The following is a 17445-nucleotide window of genomic DNA, read 5'->3' on the forward strand; positions in this document are numbered from 1 at the left end:
AAAGAAAGGAATGGGACTAAACCAAGACTAAATCCTAGCTGGGCAAATATTAAATCCTGTAGTCCCATGTCCAGTACCTGTGGCAAGTTGTGGTGAGATATGTACTCCAAAAGGCTTCGGAAGTCCCACCCCTATGGCATTGCCAGGGTTCTAGTCCTCAGAAACACTTTCTTCTATGAATCTCTAATCTTTGTTCCTTGAGGTTTCTCTCTTGGGCTGGGTTTGCTCATTCCTTGTTACTTTCCTTGAATGTTCCATGTTCCTGGCTTCTCCAGTGGCCTGGGTTCATTGCTGCACTTTGGCTTCATTCTCAAAGCTTCACACACTGCCCTCTCAGGGGAAGACTATCTGGCCTCCCAGGCCTTCTTCTGAAATCTAGGTAGAAGCTTCCCTGACCCCCTCAACTTTTGCATTCTCTATGCACATAAAACTAGCCAAGGTCTGCTGCCAGCTGGATCAGTTTCCAAGCTATGTTGCATCTTGTTAGTGGTTGCAGAGGCATCTTGATAAAGAGAATTTCTGTAAATAGTCTGAAACCTATGAAATGATTTGTTTTTTTGTTTTGTTTTGTTTTGAGACAGGGTCTCACTATGTAGTTGCAACTGACTTGGAACTCACTATGTAGCCCAGGCTGTTCTCAAATTCACAGCAATCCTCCTGCCTCAGCCTCCCGAGTGCTGGGATTACAGGTGTGAGCCACCACACCCAGCTTGAAACCTACAAAATGTTAAGGAAATGCAGAATAACTTCTGTCTTTTGCTTCTGTAATTTGCTTTGCTTTGCTTGTCTCTTAGGACAACAATACCAGAGATTTCATCATTAACTACAAAACTTGAAGGATGTAGCCCCAGTTTAAAATGTTACAAGATTAACAGATGCTGGAGGTACTTAGCTTCATCCCTAGGATAAAATCAGATGTTCAGACTAAGATAACAATCACCATATCTTACAAGCAAAGTACACTTAGACCCTAAACTCTAAACTTTCTGTAAATCATATGACTATAAAAGAGTTAAGATAAAAAGAACGTCATCAATCCTGCTTTCCTAACCCTGACCCCCACTCTTGTGGCCTAGAATAGCTAACTAGGTGAATCCTAGAGATAAACATCCTAACCACAAAGAAGATGCTACATTTGGTTAAAGTTAAACTGTCTTGTGACCGTGAGTGCACATCTCTTATGGGAACTGAGAGAACAGGAATGTCTTACAGATCTACCTAAAATGAGGTCATGATTGTAAAACTCCTATGAAAGGTAGATTGTAATTCAGCCCGGGGTTGGTCATATGGCACAGTCCTTGGTGCAGGCTGAACCTTTGCTAGCAAAGTAAATGTTTTTGTTTTATCCATTGTTTCCATCTTTTTGTGTCACCAGTTCCTTCCGCACCAATCTGAGTGTCTCTGTGAGCAAGATAAATTGAAATCAGGGGAGTCAAAGCCCCAGGTGGCCCTACAACAGAATGCCCTGGGGCTCTCTTCTCTAAACAAAGTCTTTTACTTTTGCAATAATTTTGAGTCTTCAAAGGGTGAAGCCTTGATGGTTTCTCACATGCCCTTAAGCTCTTCCAAAGCATTCAACTTCTTTTTTTAATGCTAGTCTTTTTTAAGCAACCAAACTCTCTTCCCTCTTTGCAAGCCCCACCTTTCTGGAGCTTCCTTTCTGGCTAAAGTCAAAACTTTTTAAATCATTCCATTGGGCTGTTTGGTCTTGATTCTCAGTGTAGAGCTGGCTAAAAGCTCCCAACAATAACCAAGCCACTGCCTGAATGTTTGGTTGCCTTAAAATTTCCTCTCTCAGATTATTTAATCTGATGTTCTTAATTTCAGTCTCCTGTGAAGTCTGAGGATATGAGCAAAAATGTAAGCACAATTTCTGCCAAAGTATACATGGCCTGGAATCCAATGCCAACGGAGTCCATGATCCCAACTGAAACTTCCAAGCCTGGCTGCATTATTCTCAGCATTGTCATCTCCTGAGTGCTGACCAAAATCTCCCTACAAGCTTGGTTTACATTATGTGCTTCTGCAGTTGTTGTCTCCCAACCTTTCTGAACTTCTTTCATAAACCAGTTCCAAAGGCTTCTGAATCATACGATCAGGTAGCTTCATAGCAATGACTTGTACTTCTCTGGTACCAAAATCTGTTTTAGTTACTTTCTTGTCCCTAAGACATAATGCCAACCACCCACAATTTAAAAAGAGGAAAAGTTTATTTTGCCTCATAGTTTTTAGAGGTTTCTGCTGGGTCCAAAACAGGGCAGCATGGCAAAAGGACACACAGAGGAGAAACAGCTAATGGCATGGTGACAGGAAGCAGATATAGATCAAGGAGAAAGGGAGGGAGATGGACTCTTACAGGCCACACCCCAGTGACCCACCTCCTCCAACCAGGCTTCACTGCAACATCACATTTAGCTGTAAACTCATCCATGGAACAATCCACTTTGAGTATCATGTCTCCACTATCCAATCACCTCTCCAGAGCCCCATCTATGAGCACATGAGGCTTTGGGGGAACAGTTAGATAAAAACCATAGCAACCTGAGATCGAGTAATTCACCAAGGATAGAATTTTATTTAGCATAAGGTTCTAGAGGCCTGCAAGTCCAACAGCACGGCACTGGCCATCTGGTCATCTGGTGAGGGCCTTTTTTGGAGGAGGAGGGTGGTACCAGTGATCGAACTCAGGACCTTGTGTTTGCAATTCAGGAGCAGTGCCACTGAGCTAAATCCCCAGCCCTTTACCTTTTCTTATTTTTATTTTATTTTTTTAGAGTCTTTGTGTTATATGATAACATGGGGCAGATCATTACATGGCAAGACCAGGCAAGCTGGGTCAGGTCTCCCTTCCTCTTATAATGTCACAAAAGCCATTATGGGGACACTACTGTCATAACCTGGTCTAATCCTAATCAGCTCCCAAAGTCCCCACCTCTAAATAACATTGACATATGAATTTGTGGATTAAGTTTACTGCACATGGGATTTTGAAGTACACATTTAAACCATAGCAGTTGGGTTATACAGAAGGCTGCCAGCACTGAGTGGGGTCCAAAGCAGTAAAAACAGGACAAGGTTGTATGATACAATCAGCCTTTCTGCTTTGGCATAGCCTGTACTGTTGGAGGTATAGTGAAAAATATTTGTAGTGCAGCATTTATGGAAAAACCAATAGAAGAATCACAATACAGATCCTTAAGATTGTGGAGCAAGATCATGCCAATTGTAGTGAATGATTCTCCTTCTTTTTATTTTTGTATTTTTTAGGTACTGGGGATTGAACTCAGGCCCTTGCACTTGCCGGGCAGGAGGTGAAACGACTGAGCTAAATCCCCAGCCCTCTCCTTTTTATTTTATTTATTTATTTTTTTGTTTGTTTGTTTTTTTGAGACAGAGTCTCACTATGTAGTTGAGACTGACCTGGAACTCACTATGTAGCCCAGGCTGGTCTCGAACTCACAGCGATCCTCCTGCTTCAGCCTCCCTCACGCTGAGACTACAAAGAGTCTCACTGTAGTTGAGACTGACCTGGAACTCACTATGTAGCCCAGGCTGGTCTCGAACTCACAGCGATCCTCCTGCTTCAGCCTCCCTCACGCTGAGACTACAGGCATATGCCACCATGCCCGGCTTCTCCTTCTTTTTAAAAATAGTTCCTAGCTTCTGGCGGGAACTGGAGGATGATGGACTCAGAACTGGCCATTGTGAGCTAAGTTCTGCTGGATACATCAAGTCATAAAGCCAGGCAGGATCAGTACCAAAGCTGTCATAGAATGAAATATGAACATTCTAGAACCAAGCATAAACAAACTGTGTGAGCAAGTAACCCAGATCTCCTTGTCATTCACTATAGTTGCCCCAGAATCCTCCCCCCAGCTTCACCTGGGCTAAATGAGGAGGAGAGAAGACCAAGCTTGGGTTAAGGATAGGTTAGCTCAATATGTGGGTAGAGCTGAAAATGGATGGCAGCTGATCAGGATTAAGTGATTAAAGATTGCCTGATCCAAAGACAGGAATCCCCATAATATAGTATCTGTCCAGACAACTCTTCTTGGCCTAAGAAATGAGGAAACTGGGCTGTGGATCTAGCTCAGGGGTTCTGCCACCTGCTTTGTAAGTGCAAGGTCCTAAGTTTGATCCCTGGTACAAAAAGAAAAAAAAAAAAAAAAGAAAGTATGAACATGGGATCCATTGATCATATCCCATATCTCAGTTTGCAGAAGCTACTATTGGATAAAGTATTGGAATGGCTAGTTAAAGATCCAGCTGAAGTGGTAGCATGGGGTGACACAGTACAATGAAGACATCCTCTAGGACATGATGAGGCATGCCTTGAGTCAGATAATATTCTATATGGTGCTATATCCCCACCAGAAAGAATACGTGGGTCTATTATATGTGGGTCTTTAAAGATTGTGTGGAAATGCAAGTCACTCCACTTAACATCGTTGCAATTACTCATTGAGTGTTCCTGTTCCCACAGCTCTGGACTCTGCAGAGTTAGAGGTCTACTTGCTCCGAGACAGAGGAAGATTCAGTTGGACTACAAATGATGGCTGCTTCTAGGTGCTTGAGCCTCCTGTGGTCAAAGACTAGCAGGTAAGAAAAGAAACAGTCCTCTTTTGAGAAGTAACTGATGCTGATCAGCCAAAGGAGCTAGGGCTAGAAGTACCCAACAGGGCAGGGTGGAATACGCGTGGAATTCGAGTGATCTATTTGGGTATCTCTTCGTGCCCCTTTGCCCAAACGTGACTGTGAATGGACAAGAGCAGCAACCTGGCTTGTGCTCAGACCCCGTAGGAATGAGGATCGAGGCACCTACCCTGGTGAGCTGCTAAGATCCACTGAGGTTGGAGCTAACAGTGAGAGGAATTAGAATAGATAGTGGAGGTATGTGAAGAGGACCAGCTGTGGCCTTGAGACCAACTGCAGTGACAGGGGCCACACTATTAACTTCCCTCTTCTAAGCTTTCTTACAGGAAGAACAGTTTTGAAAGAGCTGTTTCCTGCATACAAATGCAGAAAAGTATCCACGTGATACAAGGATAGACTCCAGCTCACAGTGTGTCACTCAGGTTGCCTTTCTTTTTTTTGAGTTTTAAAAATAATTTTTATTTTTTTAAAAGTTAATATATGTAGGGGCCAGGGATTTGGCTCAGTGGTTCCACTGCCTGCCTTGCAAGTGCAAGGGCCCAAGTTAGATCCCCGGTACCCAAAAAACAAACAAACGAACAAAAAAAATTAATATATGTATTACAGGAAACAAAAACACAAGAAGCAAAGAACAATGTCATTCTCAATCATAAGCAGCTTAGCTGGATGTGTTCTTTTAGGTCCTGCATGTACATATATGACTATATGGCATGCCATTTTGTGATTGTACAGTGTGTGTCATGCTTTTTACACATCATGAATATTTATCAATTCAAAATCCCAAAGCTACAAGAGTATTTTCAGGTTTTTTTTTTTTTTTGGTACAGGGGATTGAACTCGGATCCTTGCACTTGCAAGGCAGGCGGTGGAACCACTGAGCTAAATCCCCGGCCCCTACAAGAGTATTTTTGATAACTAAGAACACACTACAACACAGGTTGCCTTTCAAGCCAAGGCTTGCTGCCCAGCTTCAGCCTGCAGGAATATGCTAAGCTGACAGCCCGGAGATTTAGCTCCTTCTGGATCTGTCCCAGTGTTCCATCTAAAGTCCTGTAAGTCCCTGTTAGCCCCCACCAATGACAGTAAACCGGGGGTACAAGGGCCTCGCCTTTTCTGCCCAGAGCTGCATTCCAGCTCCAGAGCTCCTTTGTGGGCTGGCAAAGACTTTGTTACATTTGCACGGAAATCTGACAGCATCCCCGGTCCCATAGTGTCTTCTCCCTTGAGAGCACTCTTAATTCCTCTCTCTCTCTGCTCTCTCAATTCCATGTCAGTATCTCCTTCTTGAGAAGCTGGACTATGACAGCACCTATTTCAAAAATTCCCTAAAGGTCTCCTTTGTCCTCCCTTCCTACAACTCATATTGCTTTCCATGACTTTTGTCTCTCTGTACTTCCAAGCACTTTCTCTCATCAGGACTCTTCGAATCTCCTACAGCATTAGCCACAGATCCCTGTGCTCCTTGACTGCAAGGATGGTTTCTTAGGCTTCTGCATGTTCATAGTAGACTGTTTAATGTAAGCTAAATAAACACATTAAACTTCATCAATTTAATAATACCAGGTCCCTGGGAACTGACAGACCATAATCAAGGCCAAGTGGATTAAAGAAGCATCAGCCAGAAACAACAAGTCAGAGGATACTACACCGGCCCCAGCTTTGGCTGGTTTTCTCACCACAGTACTCTATTCCTGAAAGATTCATTCATTTCCTGCCAATCAGCACACTGAGAAGTCCCATTATGTTTTCAAAGACTTTTAAATTTGGCAGATAGATATTACTGACATCCTCATCACTTAGAGACCACCATAGGGACAAAGGACAAACTCCTGGCCCTGTAACCACTTACTCATTAAAAGCACTGCTTGTGTTTTCTTTTGTGGTACTCAGAGACTTAAAAGCATTTTTTTTTTTTTTTTTTGCTATAACATGTGACTTTTCACTTGGGCCTACAATGAAAGTAGGTAACTATAAGTGGAACAAAGCTTGACCTTCATTTTGTAAAACTCTGGGTTAAATTCTTCTCAGCTCTGTGTATACATGTTAGTCATTTAAGGAATGTCTGCCTCAAAGTCAGCAGAACAAAGTTTACTAGCCCTAAGTTTGCCTAGCTTATGCCATCTCCCTTTAAAACAGAAGACACTGAATGTAATTTCCGGGATTCACAGGAACTTCTGATTATCAGTGTTTACAATGTCCAGTTTCAGATCTTCTCCCTGGAACAACTGTTTAGAAGTCTCGAGCGATTGTCCTAAACCTGTGGTCACCTGGATTTCAGGAATGGCAGAGCCTCACGTGACAGACTACCCCAAGCAGAAATAATCATTTCATGGGAATGGAGTCATCCCGCAAGCCAGGAGGATTCAAACCAAGCCTGAGATAATGACCAATGTGGCCCTAATCCACCTCAGTGGGTCCTTAACAGCTGGCCTCCTGCATTTGCGGTCGAGTCATTCTGAACCCTGATATCAGAACACGCCGGAGCACTTTCCCTCTATGCTCTTACTTTCCTTGTGAGGGCACCAGCTTGATCTTTGTCAGAGCTTTGCTCATCCTTTTTCTCTTACTTTTAACTAAAAACTTTTGGCTGCAAATTCACACTTCAGTTTTACACTTGATCTTAGCCAAAAGGCCAAGAAGAGATCACGTTTCAGTTTTAATTTTCTTTACATTATTATTATTATTGTTAGTGTTGTTTCCATGAAACAGGCCAATATAGTCCAGACTCTTTTGGGGGTGTACTGGGGATACAACTCAGGACCTTGAACTTACCAGGCAGGTGTGGTGCCAATCAGCTACATCCCGGCCCTAAACTCTTGTGTCTGATGAGAAAGAACTACCATTATACACCTAGTAGTAAGTAGCAAGCAGCTACATTTATCGAAGATCATAGGAAGTTGTGCTCAGGAGAAGACTGTATCAACAGTAGATACGGCGGAGATAGAAAAAAGGCGGCAGGTTAACAGAAAAGGCACAGCTGGCAGCAGCAGTAACACTGGATAAAACCAGGCTTTTGGAATTTAGAGGACAGAGGCCTCCCCTTAGGTGCTCCCCCTGAATCTACAGGTGTGACTGACAGGAATGCTTGACAGGGTGCTATGTTATCTTAGGGGTTCTGAACATGCATGCACTCCCACAGTTCACTCTGCTCTTAATTATATTTATGACATGTAGTACATATTTATGAACCCGTAATGAGGTGGGAGTAGGGTAAAGGTGACTGAAGATCAGGCTAGGAGTTCCAACAGGCCCGTGCTGCTCTTGCCTAGAACATCTGAATGTTCCTGGGTTTATGTTATTTTATTTTCCACCTCTCTTAGGACAGTGGAAGCAAGAATGACCCTAGGGAGTGTTAAGAATTAAACAGAGAGATGGGGCCAGGGATTTAGCTCAGGGGTTCCACCTCCTGCCTTGCAAGCCCAAGGACCCAAGAGCGATGCCCAGTACCAAAAAAAAAGAATTAAATAGAGTGAACTGACTTGCTCTGTTCCATTGTTTCTAACTGTACTTACTAGCATTTTTTTGTTTTGTTTTGAGACAGGGTCTCACTATGTAGTTGAGACTGACCTGGAACTTACTATGCAGCCCAGGTTGGTCTCGAACTCACAGCGATACTCCTGCCTCAGCCTCCCAGGTGCTGGGATTACAAGCGTGCGCCATTCCGCACGGCTGTACTTACTAGTATTGCATTAAGGATTTAACCGGGCCTCACACCTGCCTGGCAAGCACTCTACCTCTCAGTTGCATCCCCAGCCCATGAATTTTATTATTTTTTTAAAAAAAAGATTTATTCCTATATGGTCAGTGAACCATTTGTTTTATTTTTGGAGTGTTGGGAGGAAAACCTTTTTCCTTTTCCAACTTGGGATCCAGAGTTTGGGAATTTTCACATTAGCTTAGAATGGAGAGATTAGCCGGAGGAAACACCAGGTTTATTCACGTGTACGCTCTGGAGTTTTGAGTTAAACAGTCCAAAATAAAGATTTGTGTATTTCAATTTAGCAAAACAAGTGAGGCGGGCTAAGGTAGTACTTAGGTTTTCAATGGGAGAGTGTGGAAGGTTCCATCGGCTTTTTGATGCTAATGTATATGCAACAATTTCTCTCCCCGGAGGCAAAGTACGCAGGAAACTGGGCGGGGGTGGCGCTGTGTTTTGGGGAGCTTGTATCTGCTTTAGTCAGATGCAAGAATTTTAAATAAGATTTCTTTTTGAGTCTTTTGAAGCTTAAGGGTTCTCACAAATAATTTTTTGATAGGGGGCGGTCTGAAATCTTGGATGCCTAAACTTGCCCGCCTGTAAATTCTTGTTATCAGGGTAGTAGGCAGGCAGTGGTTTGGGACACCCAAGTTGGCTTTTATAGGAAGACCAGAATGGGCTAAGAAGGGGGTTCTGAAAAAGCTCGCGAGAAGACTAAAGAAGAGAGAGTAACTATCGCTGTCCTTTAAGAGGGCTCTGCGGCGTGAAAGAGGATGCAAAGCGATGAGACAACTCGCTATCCGGGGGGCCGGGGGCGAGATTTAGGGAACCGGGGTGGCACCAGGCTTCCGTCTGATGGTCGTGTACGTTTGCTCCCGTTACTGCCTCGAGTGCATCGCGAGGAAGTGATCTCGAAGAGGTGGGATGGTGGCGAAGATTCACCCACGCGGGAGGGCTGAGCGCCCCGGATCAGCTCTTTCTGACTGGGTGGGGCGGAGAGCCAGAGGCCGTCTCGAGTGGCCCCCGACACACGTCACTCGCCTTCTCCAGGGCTGCTTATAAGAGTCTCCACCAGAGCCTCAGGATCACTTTTTACTTCCTCTTCTCTCCTCAGCAGCTTCGCGCGCTCAGCGGGGAACCTCACCCTGGTCAGTCCCGGAACCGAGGCAGGGGGTGGCGCCTGCCCGGGCAGTGAAGTGGTCGCCGCAGATTTGCTTGCGTCCGTTCCCCTTCTTCCTACCAGCTCGCCGTGGCCGCAAACTTTTACATCTGACCTCTAGACGGGTGCTATCTGGCCTCTGGACTCTAGAGGCGAGGGAAAGCGAAAGCGCTCAGCTGCCGAAAGGCGCCGCCCCGGGACTGCCTAAGTTTCGATTCTCGCGCGCCATGGCGGACCCGACGGTCTGCTGCTTCATCACCAAGATCCTGTGCGCCCACGGCGGCCGCCTCAGCCTGGACGCGCTGCTTGAAAAGATCGAGCTCTCCGAGGCGCAGCTCCTGGACGTGCTCAAGGAAGCCGGGCCCGACCGCTTCGTGGTGCTGGAGACCGGGGGCAGGGCCGGCGTCACCCGCTCGGTGGTGGCCACCACTCGAGCCCGCGTCTGCCGTCGCAAGGTCTGCGAGAAAAGTTCTTGCGACAACCTGCACCTCTGCAAGCTCAACCTGCTGGGCCGGTGCCACTATTCGCAGTCGGAGCGGTAAGTGAGCGGAAAGTGAGCGGGAGGGCGGCTCCCGGGGTCTTGTAGGGGGCGGACCGGGCTGGGGGGCGCGACCGCCGCCGCTGGGCACTCCCTGGAGAGCTGCCCTGTGTTCGCGCCCCCTGCGCCCCGGATTTTACTGGCCCAGGCGACACTTCCTGGCGGAGACTGGTCTCCCCTCTTCCCTTGTCCCCACCATGAGAATCCTAATAAAATACTTTTGGGTTAACCACGGCCTGGAGAAGGGAGAAGTTGGAGGCAGGTTTGCGGGCCGGAAGACCCCCAAATCCTCTGCCCCTAAGATCTTCAGTCTCCCTGGCTGCTCCCGCGACCCCTGGACGTGGGGCGCCCTCCCCGGCCTCGTAGGCACCCAAAGCCCTTCCGTGCTCGGGCGCAGGGCTCTACTGTTGTCCCTCGCGCCCGCCGCTCCGCGCCCAGTGATCGCTGGCTTTGCGCGTCTCTGGCGCCGAGCCTCACCCCGGGGCTCGAATGGTCCCCTCCAAGGCCACTGAAGATGTGGCGTCTCCCTGACTGCCTCCCTGTGTCTCTGCATGGCCGGCACCCTTGGCTACCCCTTCCTGGGACGACGCGGTGGAGTTGGTTTAAAATAACGCAGCTTGTTTATTTCCAAAGCATCTGTATCTGCGTCTCCACGGGCTCTTTTTTGCCCCCTAAATACAGATGTGTCCCAGCTTATTCCCTTGGATTGAGCTGTCACATCTACCAAGATGACTTCCAAATGTCTGTCTGCTGCCTAGATGGGTCGTCTGAATCCCGCCGCCCAATGCATCTCCACCGCAATTCCCAGTACAACAGGACTGGGGATTGAACCCAAGGCTTTTGCACCGAGCTACATCTCCAGCTTCTTCTTGATGTTTTGTTTTGAGACAGTGTTTTCCTAAGTCACTAATTTGCCCGGGTTGGGCTTGAATTTGGAATCCTCCTGTCCCGGCCTTTCTGGCTCCTGCCAACCTCTTAATCCTTCACCATATATTAATCACCAAGTACTTTTTGTGACGTTTCATTTCTTCTCTACCCCTTCCTCTTTCCCATCTGCTTCCAAATGAATGCTTTGATGAGTTAATGAATGTTTCTTTATCTTTCCATTATATTATATTATATCTCCATTATATTATACCTGGCCATTAGCTTTCCTTGCATCTTTTCAGTCTCACAGTCCCAACCTAGTTCAATTACTTTTTTCTTGATAGAGTCCTTTTTTTTTTGGTATTGGGGATCAAACTTGGCGGCTTTAGTTGATGAATACTTTTAACACCTTGTCAGTGCTTAAAAAGTAACTAGTGCCCAGTGACCAAACTGGTCATCAAATTTTGGTCGGGCACTTTGAGCAAAAAAAACTTCACTCACTCCCAATACATGTCACAAAGGAGACATATACTTTAGAAGAAGGAGGAGAGTCTTAAACTTTTTAGAGTACTTGCACGTGCTACCTTATTTAAATATTTAATGTTATGAGGCAGCAATTTTAAAGTCTGTTTCTAGTTGTTGGAGGAAACAGTGTCACTGGCAACTGAAGAAACAGGTAAATTACAAGAGGAAGAAACAGTCTAGTGTATTCTAGCACATTCTAGAACATTCTAGCTCGAGTAACAATAGGCTTGAAAGACTTGAAAGAGTTTGTAATCTTTTCCTGTTCTTATCTGTATTTTTTTAAATTTGTTTTTTGTTTTTTTATTTTTGGTACCGGGGATTAAACTTGGGAGGCAGGCAGTGGAACCACTGAGCTAAATTCCCAGCTCTGTTATGAAGAATTTTTCACCACATAGAATTGATTTCTCTTTTAAACATTTCAATTTTTCTGTTTTTTTTTTGTTTTTGTTTTTGTAATACTGAGGATCAAACCCATCCCTTGCATCCTAGGCAAGGGATCTATCACTCAACAACATCTCCAGCCCTTCTATATTTTATTTTGAGACAGAACCTTGCTAAATTGCTCAGGCTGGCCTCCAACTAGCGATCTCTTTGCCTGTCTCCTGAGTACATGAGGTTATACATGGCCTCTGTGGAGTTTCTCATCGTACCTGAAAGTAGCAAGAGGAGAAGATGGCTTCTTTGTACCCATAATTTTGATTCAGCAGTTTTCAAAATATGGCCAGTATCCTTTATTTATTCTGCCTTCCCTATTGCTGCTTGCGTCAGTATTTTATTTTAAAGCAAATCCTAGCAGTCATTTGTTTCAAAATTACTTTACTATTTCTAACAGATTAGGATTATATTTTATTAACATAATCACAATACCATCATCTTTATTTTTTTAAAATTTGTTTTAGTGTTAGAGATCAAACCCTGGCTCTCTTGTTTTCCAGGCAAATACTTATGCTGAGCTACATCACGGCCCAGTGATTAAATGTTTTAAAAAACATTATGATGTTATATTCTCTAATACCAATATTCAAATTTCCCTGTCTTACAAATCCAACTTGCATTTTTAGGGAAAAACCCCTACATAAACATAATCTATAATCATTTTTACTTATATGGAAATTATTGTAGCATTTTTTTTCTTTCCTGATTTGCAAACATCAAAACCATTTTAGCTGACATAGTAGTTTGGTAACCAATATTTTTCTGTAATTTAAAAGACTGTATATAATATAGGGATTATTTTGTCTGTGCAAGTTTCGATGGGCCCTCCAGATAATTTGGTAAAATTTTTTAGTGAGTTGATAAAAATCTTATTTTTTACATTTACTGGTTTAGGTATATTTTAAAATTTCTGTTTATATCACTTTTGAATTTGAGAACTAGAAACTTAATCCATTATAATAAAGTTTCCTAAAAAGTACCTATGGAGGGAATTTTTTTTCCTGAGTTTAGAAAATATTTTTCCCCAGGCACGCTTTTCAATATTCTTCCCCTAGCAGCTTTTATAAAAATTGTCTTAGGCCAGGTGTGGTGGCGCAAACCTGTAATCCTAGCACTTGGAATGCCGAGGCAGGAGAATCGCTGTGAGTTTCAGTCCGGCCTGGGCCACATAGTGAATTCAAGGCCAGTCTGAATTACACAGTCTCAAAACTAAATTAAAAAAACAACAACAAAACAACCTGTTTTCTTAAACTTGATACTTGTCGAAGGACTTTCTTAATGGCATCTGTTAACTACATAATACCTATAGTGATGTTACCAAGTAGTTCAGTAAAGGATTCCTGTGATTACATGGAGATAATTTGCATTTTGTTGGATTTATAAAACTTCCTCCACAGTGCTATTATTTATAGCATTTATTTTTCTTTCATCCCACAGTTTCTGTTTGATTTGCTTATTTATTGCCACAATACTTTGACGTGGACATTTTAATTGAAAATGGGGCTTTCTTAGGTGTTGTCTAATCATTTCTTCTGGTACATCGGTTTGGATATTTGTTTGCTTTGCTGAAATATATTCTCCACACGTGGAGTTCAAATCCCAGTTCTGACCCAAACAACAACTACCATTTACTAAGTAATTATGTGCCCATGGATGAGGGATGTAGCTCAGTTGTGCTGCACCTGCTTGGCAAGCACAAGGTCCTGAGTTCGATCCTGATACCAAAAAAAGAAAAATGTGCCCAGTTCCATGGAAAACAGGTTAGAGGTGATGTCCCAGTCAGCCTTTACCATAGTCTCTGAGTGTAGGCACCAGAAGTCTCATCTTCATGGAATAAAACTTGAGCATAGAGGTCTTTATAATTTGCTGAAGGTCTCAGAGCTGGTGGCTGGCAGAGTTGATGTTTGAATATGATCAGCGTGACTTCTGCTTTGTTTGTTTGGTTTTTGAGACAGGTTTTTGGTTTTTGGGTCTTGCTATGTAGCTCAGGCTGACCTTGATCTCACTATGTAGCCAGGCTGGCCTCAAGACTTATGGCAGTTTACCTGCCTCAGCCTCGCAAGTGCTGAGATTACAGGCATGTGCTATCATGTCTGGATCGGCATGACTCCTTAACTAGTTGCTTCCATTGTCCAGTTAACTGTATGAAGTGTGATCTTTAATTAAAAAAAATTAATTCTTTTTTTGCAAGCATGATTTCTGTTTAAACCGTTTAAAGTGGCCTAGCTTGAGTGTCTTCTACTTGCTTTGTGGTTTCTACCAATGTAGGTGTTTCCTCTGAGCCCTTCCTTGTTTGTAAAATTTTGCCTTTCTCTCTTGGTTAATTGAAACGTTGGGTAGCAGTGGGGAGATGGGAAGAGGAAAGTTTTGTAATTTTGGGGAAAAAAAAAAGCAGCATATGGTGGTGCATGCCTGTAATTCCAGCATTTGCGAGGCTGAGGCAGGAGCATCCTTGCAAGTTTGAGGCCAGCCTGGGCTACATAGTGAGTTCAAGGCCAGCCTGAATTACATAGCTCACTATGTCTCAAACAAAAAAAAGGTAATGCATAAATAATAATAGAGCATCATAGTATATATATTCTGAATATATAAAACTACTACAAAGATGATGTACAATAAGTTCATGATTCACCTTCAAAACAATGTTTACATTGTTCATATTTGCATCTTTTAAATGAAATTTAAAAATTGTAGTAGCCTCAGGATATGTTTTTGTCTTTCCCAGTCTCACTTCCCTCTCTCCCCAGAGGCAACTTCTTGTGATTTTGGTGTGTATCCTGCCCTTCCAGGTTTTTACAGTTTCTTCACATGTATATTTGTGTTCATATAAAAATGTTTTTGTTTTTGTTTTTTTTTAATACCAGGGATTGAACTTGGGACCTTGCACTTGCGAGGCAGGTGGTGGAAACGCTGAGCTAAATCCCCAGCCCTAAAAATGTTGGACCTAGTATTTTTACTTCGGAGAGCTATTGATGTTGATACATTAGGATCTAGTTTTGGTTTTGTTTGTTGTTTGTTTGAGGTAGGGTCTCACTATGTAGTTCAGGCTGTCCTTGAACTCACTCAGGCTCATTTGAACTGAATATGAAAATGAAGCTGCTGATCAGTATTTCCTCATTTGACACCCCAAACCAGTCACCTCGTCCTCAAATGATGGCTATTTGAGGTACTTTCAGTTTCTTGCTACAGCAAACCATGCTGCCAAGAATGTACACTTGTCACATCTGGGGCATGAGTGCCGCTGCTCTGTTGTTAGAGCATTGGGATCTCAGACTTAGCCCCCATAAAAAATTAGAGGCTGAAAAAAAATTAGAGGCTGTGACAAAATTTAACAAAATGCAAATACGTCCCCCCCCCCAATACTTAGTTTGTAAAGAGGAAAAGGAAGGGGGAGGAAAGGGAAAGATAGATAGCTATCCTGATAAGAAAGAACCAGGGGGCCGGGGATTTAGTTCAGTGGTTCTGCCGCCTGCCTTGCAAACTCAAGGACCCGATTTCAAATCCCTGGTACCAAAAAGAAAAAAAAAAAAAAAGAAAGAAAGAAAGAACCAGGTTAGGAGCCTCTGGAAAGATGGAGGATCCATGGGCCCTTCTTCTGCTGCTTTTATAGGGGTGTCAGAACTTGCCTTAACTGGATTGGCTCTGGACATCTCTGCCTATCATCATTTCTTCCAGTGGTCTACGTGCAGCTCCTTTCTGTCTGTTTACTTGTTCTTGACCTACTTTAAGGCCTTATCTTTGGGGTGGGTGGCTAGCTGGCATCAGGGGGTGCCTGATTCTTGGTTAACTTAGAGTTAGTAAGTGGGCGTGTGGATATCTGTTGTACCCTATGATGACCCTAGAGTGAATAACAGAATGACTCTCCAGTGACTACACGTGTATATATGTGTGTGTTACAGCAAGGTATGAGTACCCACTGCCCTCAAGTCAGCCCCCCACTTTGCTTCCCCTATATTCTCTTGGAGGTGGAGGCAACTTACTGTTTGTGCACGTGGCTTTCTGTCCTCCCTGTCAGCTGTTTTTCTGGTTTCTGGGTGCAAGTCTCAAGGCCATTTGGTGCCTTTATCTATTGTTTTGGTTTTTTTTTGGTATCAGGGATAGAACTCTGGTCCTTGTACTTGTGAGGCAAGCGGTGGAACCACTGAGCTAAATCTCTGGCCCCATATCTGTTTTTTTTTTCTTTCTCTACCCACTGTCCTTGACTTATTTCCCAGGGGAATTTTTCCAGTAAAATTTGTTTTTAACTCTTTCCAGTCAGGATTAGGTAGAAGACTCAATAAAGCCACAGTTCTATTTTGTTGTTTCCAGACCCATGACCCTACACATTTAAGTGTTGGTGCTCAGGGTAGACTCTTCCCAAGTGTAATTGCTGAGCTGCGTGGTTGCACGCCTTCACCTTTTCCAGATTCTGACAATCAGAATTAAAGGTGTAGATGAGTGGTAGAGTGTGCTTAGTCTGCCCGAGATCCTACATTCAAAACCCAGCGCCTCGCGCAAAACAATTTGTGTAATCAATCAGTCAGAGTAGAACACTACATATCTGCACCGTCCTGAATTCTCTTCCTTGATCATCGTCATCTCCTTCTTAGAGATAGTAATTAGAGGTGTGATTCTGTATTTGGTCACCCCCCCATTGTATATTTTTGCTTATTTGTGTATTGTAAAACAATATTTAGGACCTTTTTTTTTGCCAACTTGGTAGGTGGTATCAACACTGAAGGTGAGAATACATTTGACCTTCTATATTCATGGGTTCCATGTTGGGTTCAACCAATTGCAGATGGAAAATATTTCAGCAAAAAATTGTATCTGCACTAAACACCTACGGGCTTTATTTCTTCTTCTTCTTCTTCTTTCTTTTTTTTTTTTTTTGGTACCAGGGTTCAAACTCCAGACCTTAGGCTTGTGAGGCAGTGGCAGCACTGAGATAAATCCCTGGCCCTTGTACAGGCTTTTTTTCCTTGTCCTTATTCCCTGTGCAATCCAGTATAATAACTACATAGCATTGACATTGTATTAGATATTGTAAGTTATCTAGAGATGCTTTAAATTATAGGGAGGATATGTGTAGGTTTATGCATATACTTCACCCTTGTATATAAGGAACTGAAAATTTGTGGATTTCAGTATTGGGAGATTCTGCAATCTGTCACCTGCAGATATCAAGGGACGACTGTCCTTACTTTATTTGCTCAACTTGATGCTTCTGAGCTTCACCCCCTAAAGGTACAGTGCTCTGTTGCTCTACCATCCTCTTCCTTGTGCACTGGGCTTTACAGGTCTTGCTTCTGGTTGTTATCTGGTTGTATCCTTAACTTTTTGAGGAATCCTTGTTGCCAAGCATTTGTGCCCATCTAGAACCTGTGCCTCCCTCCCCACAAGCTTACATCATGCTCTGGGTTCTTGGGCCATTCCTGGGGGCTGTGTAAGTCTTGCTTCTTCCCCAGGTCTTTCTGTGGAGGAGAGGAATCTGCATATCCTGGCTGGCTGGTTGATTGCCTCTGAATTAAGATTGCCTCTGAATGCACTAGCAGTGTAGGATAGAGCCCAGAAGGGAAGACAAAGAAGAGG

General features: G+C 43.7%; 1 protein-coding gene across 2 annotated transcripts in view; it reads left to right on the top strand.

Moving 5' to 3' along the window:
* The first annotated feature begins 3848 nt into the window (after nt 1-3848).
* Zc3hav1 (zinc finger CCCH-type containing, antiviral 1) overlaps nt 3849-17445 on the top strand; it is a 76045-nt gene continuing 62448 nt past the window's right edge. Inside the window, exons 1-3 of one of the 2 annotated variants that reach the window (XM_010631690.3) lie at nt 3849-4113; nt 4484-4599; nt 9465-10047. In XM_010631690.3, coding sequence (XP_010629992.1) covers nt 9737-10047 — 311 coding nt within the window. In that variant the 5' untranslated portion in view covers nt 3849-4113; nt 4484-4599; nt 9465-9736. Of the gene's footprint in view, nt 4114-4483; nt 4600-9032; nt 10048-17445 lie in introns of those variants that run through there. The other variant, XM_033764508.1, reaches the window with a different exon arrangement.

This window comes from Fukomys damarensis, unplaced genomic scaffold, assembly GCF_012274545.1.
Source record: "Fukomys damarensis isolate Sample0158 unplaced genomic scaffold, DMR_v1.0_HiC HiC_scaffold_16, whole genome shotgun sequence".
Taxonomy (NCBI): Eukaryota; Metazoa; Chordata; class Mammalia; order Rodentia; family Bathyergidae; genus Fukomys; species Fukomys damarensis.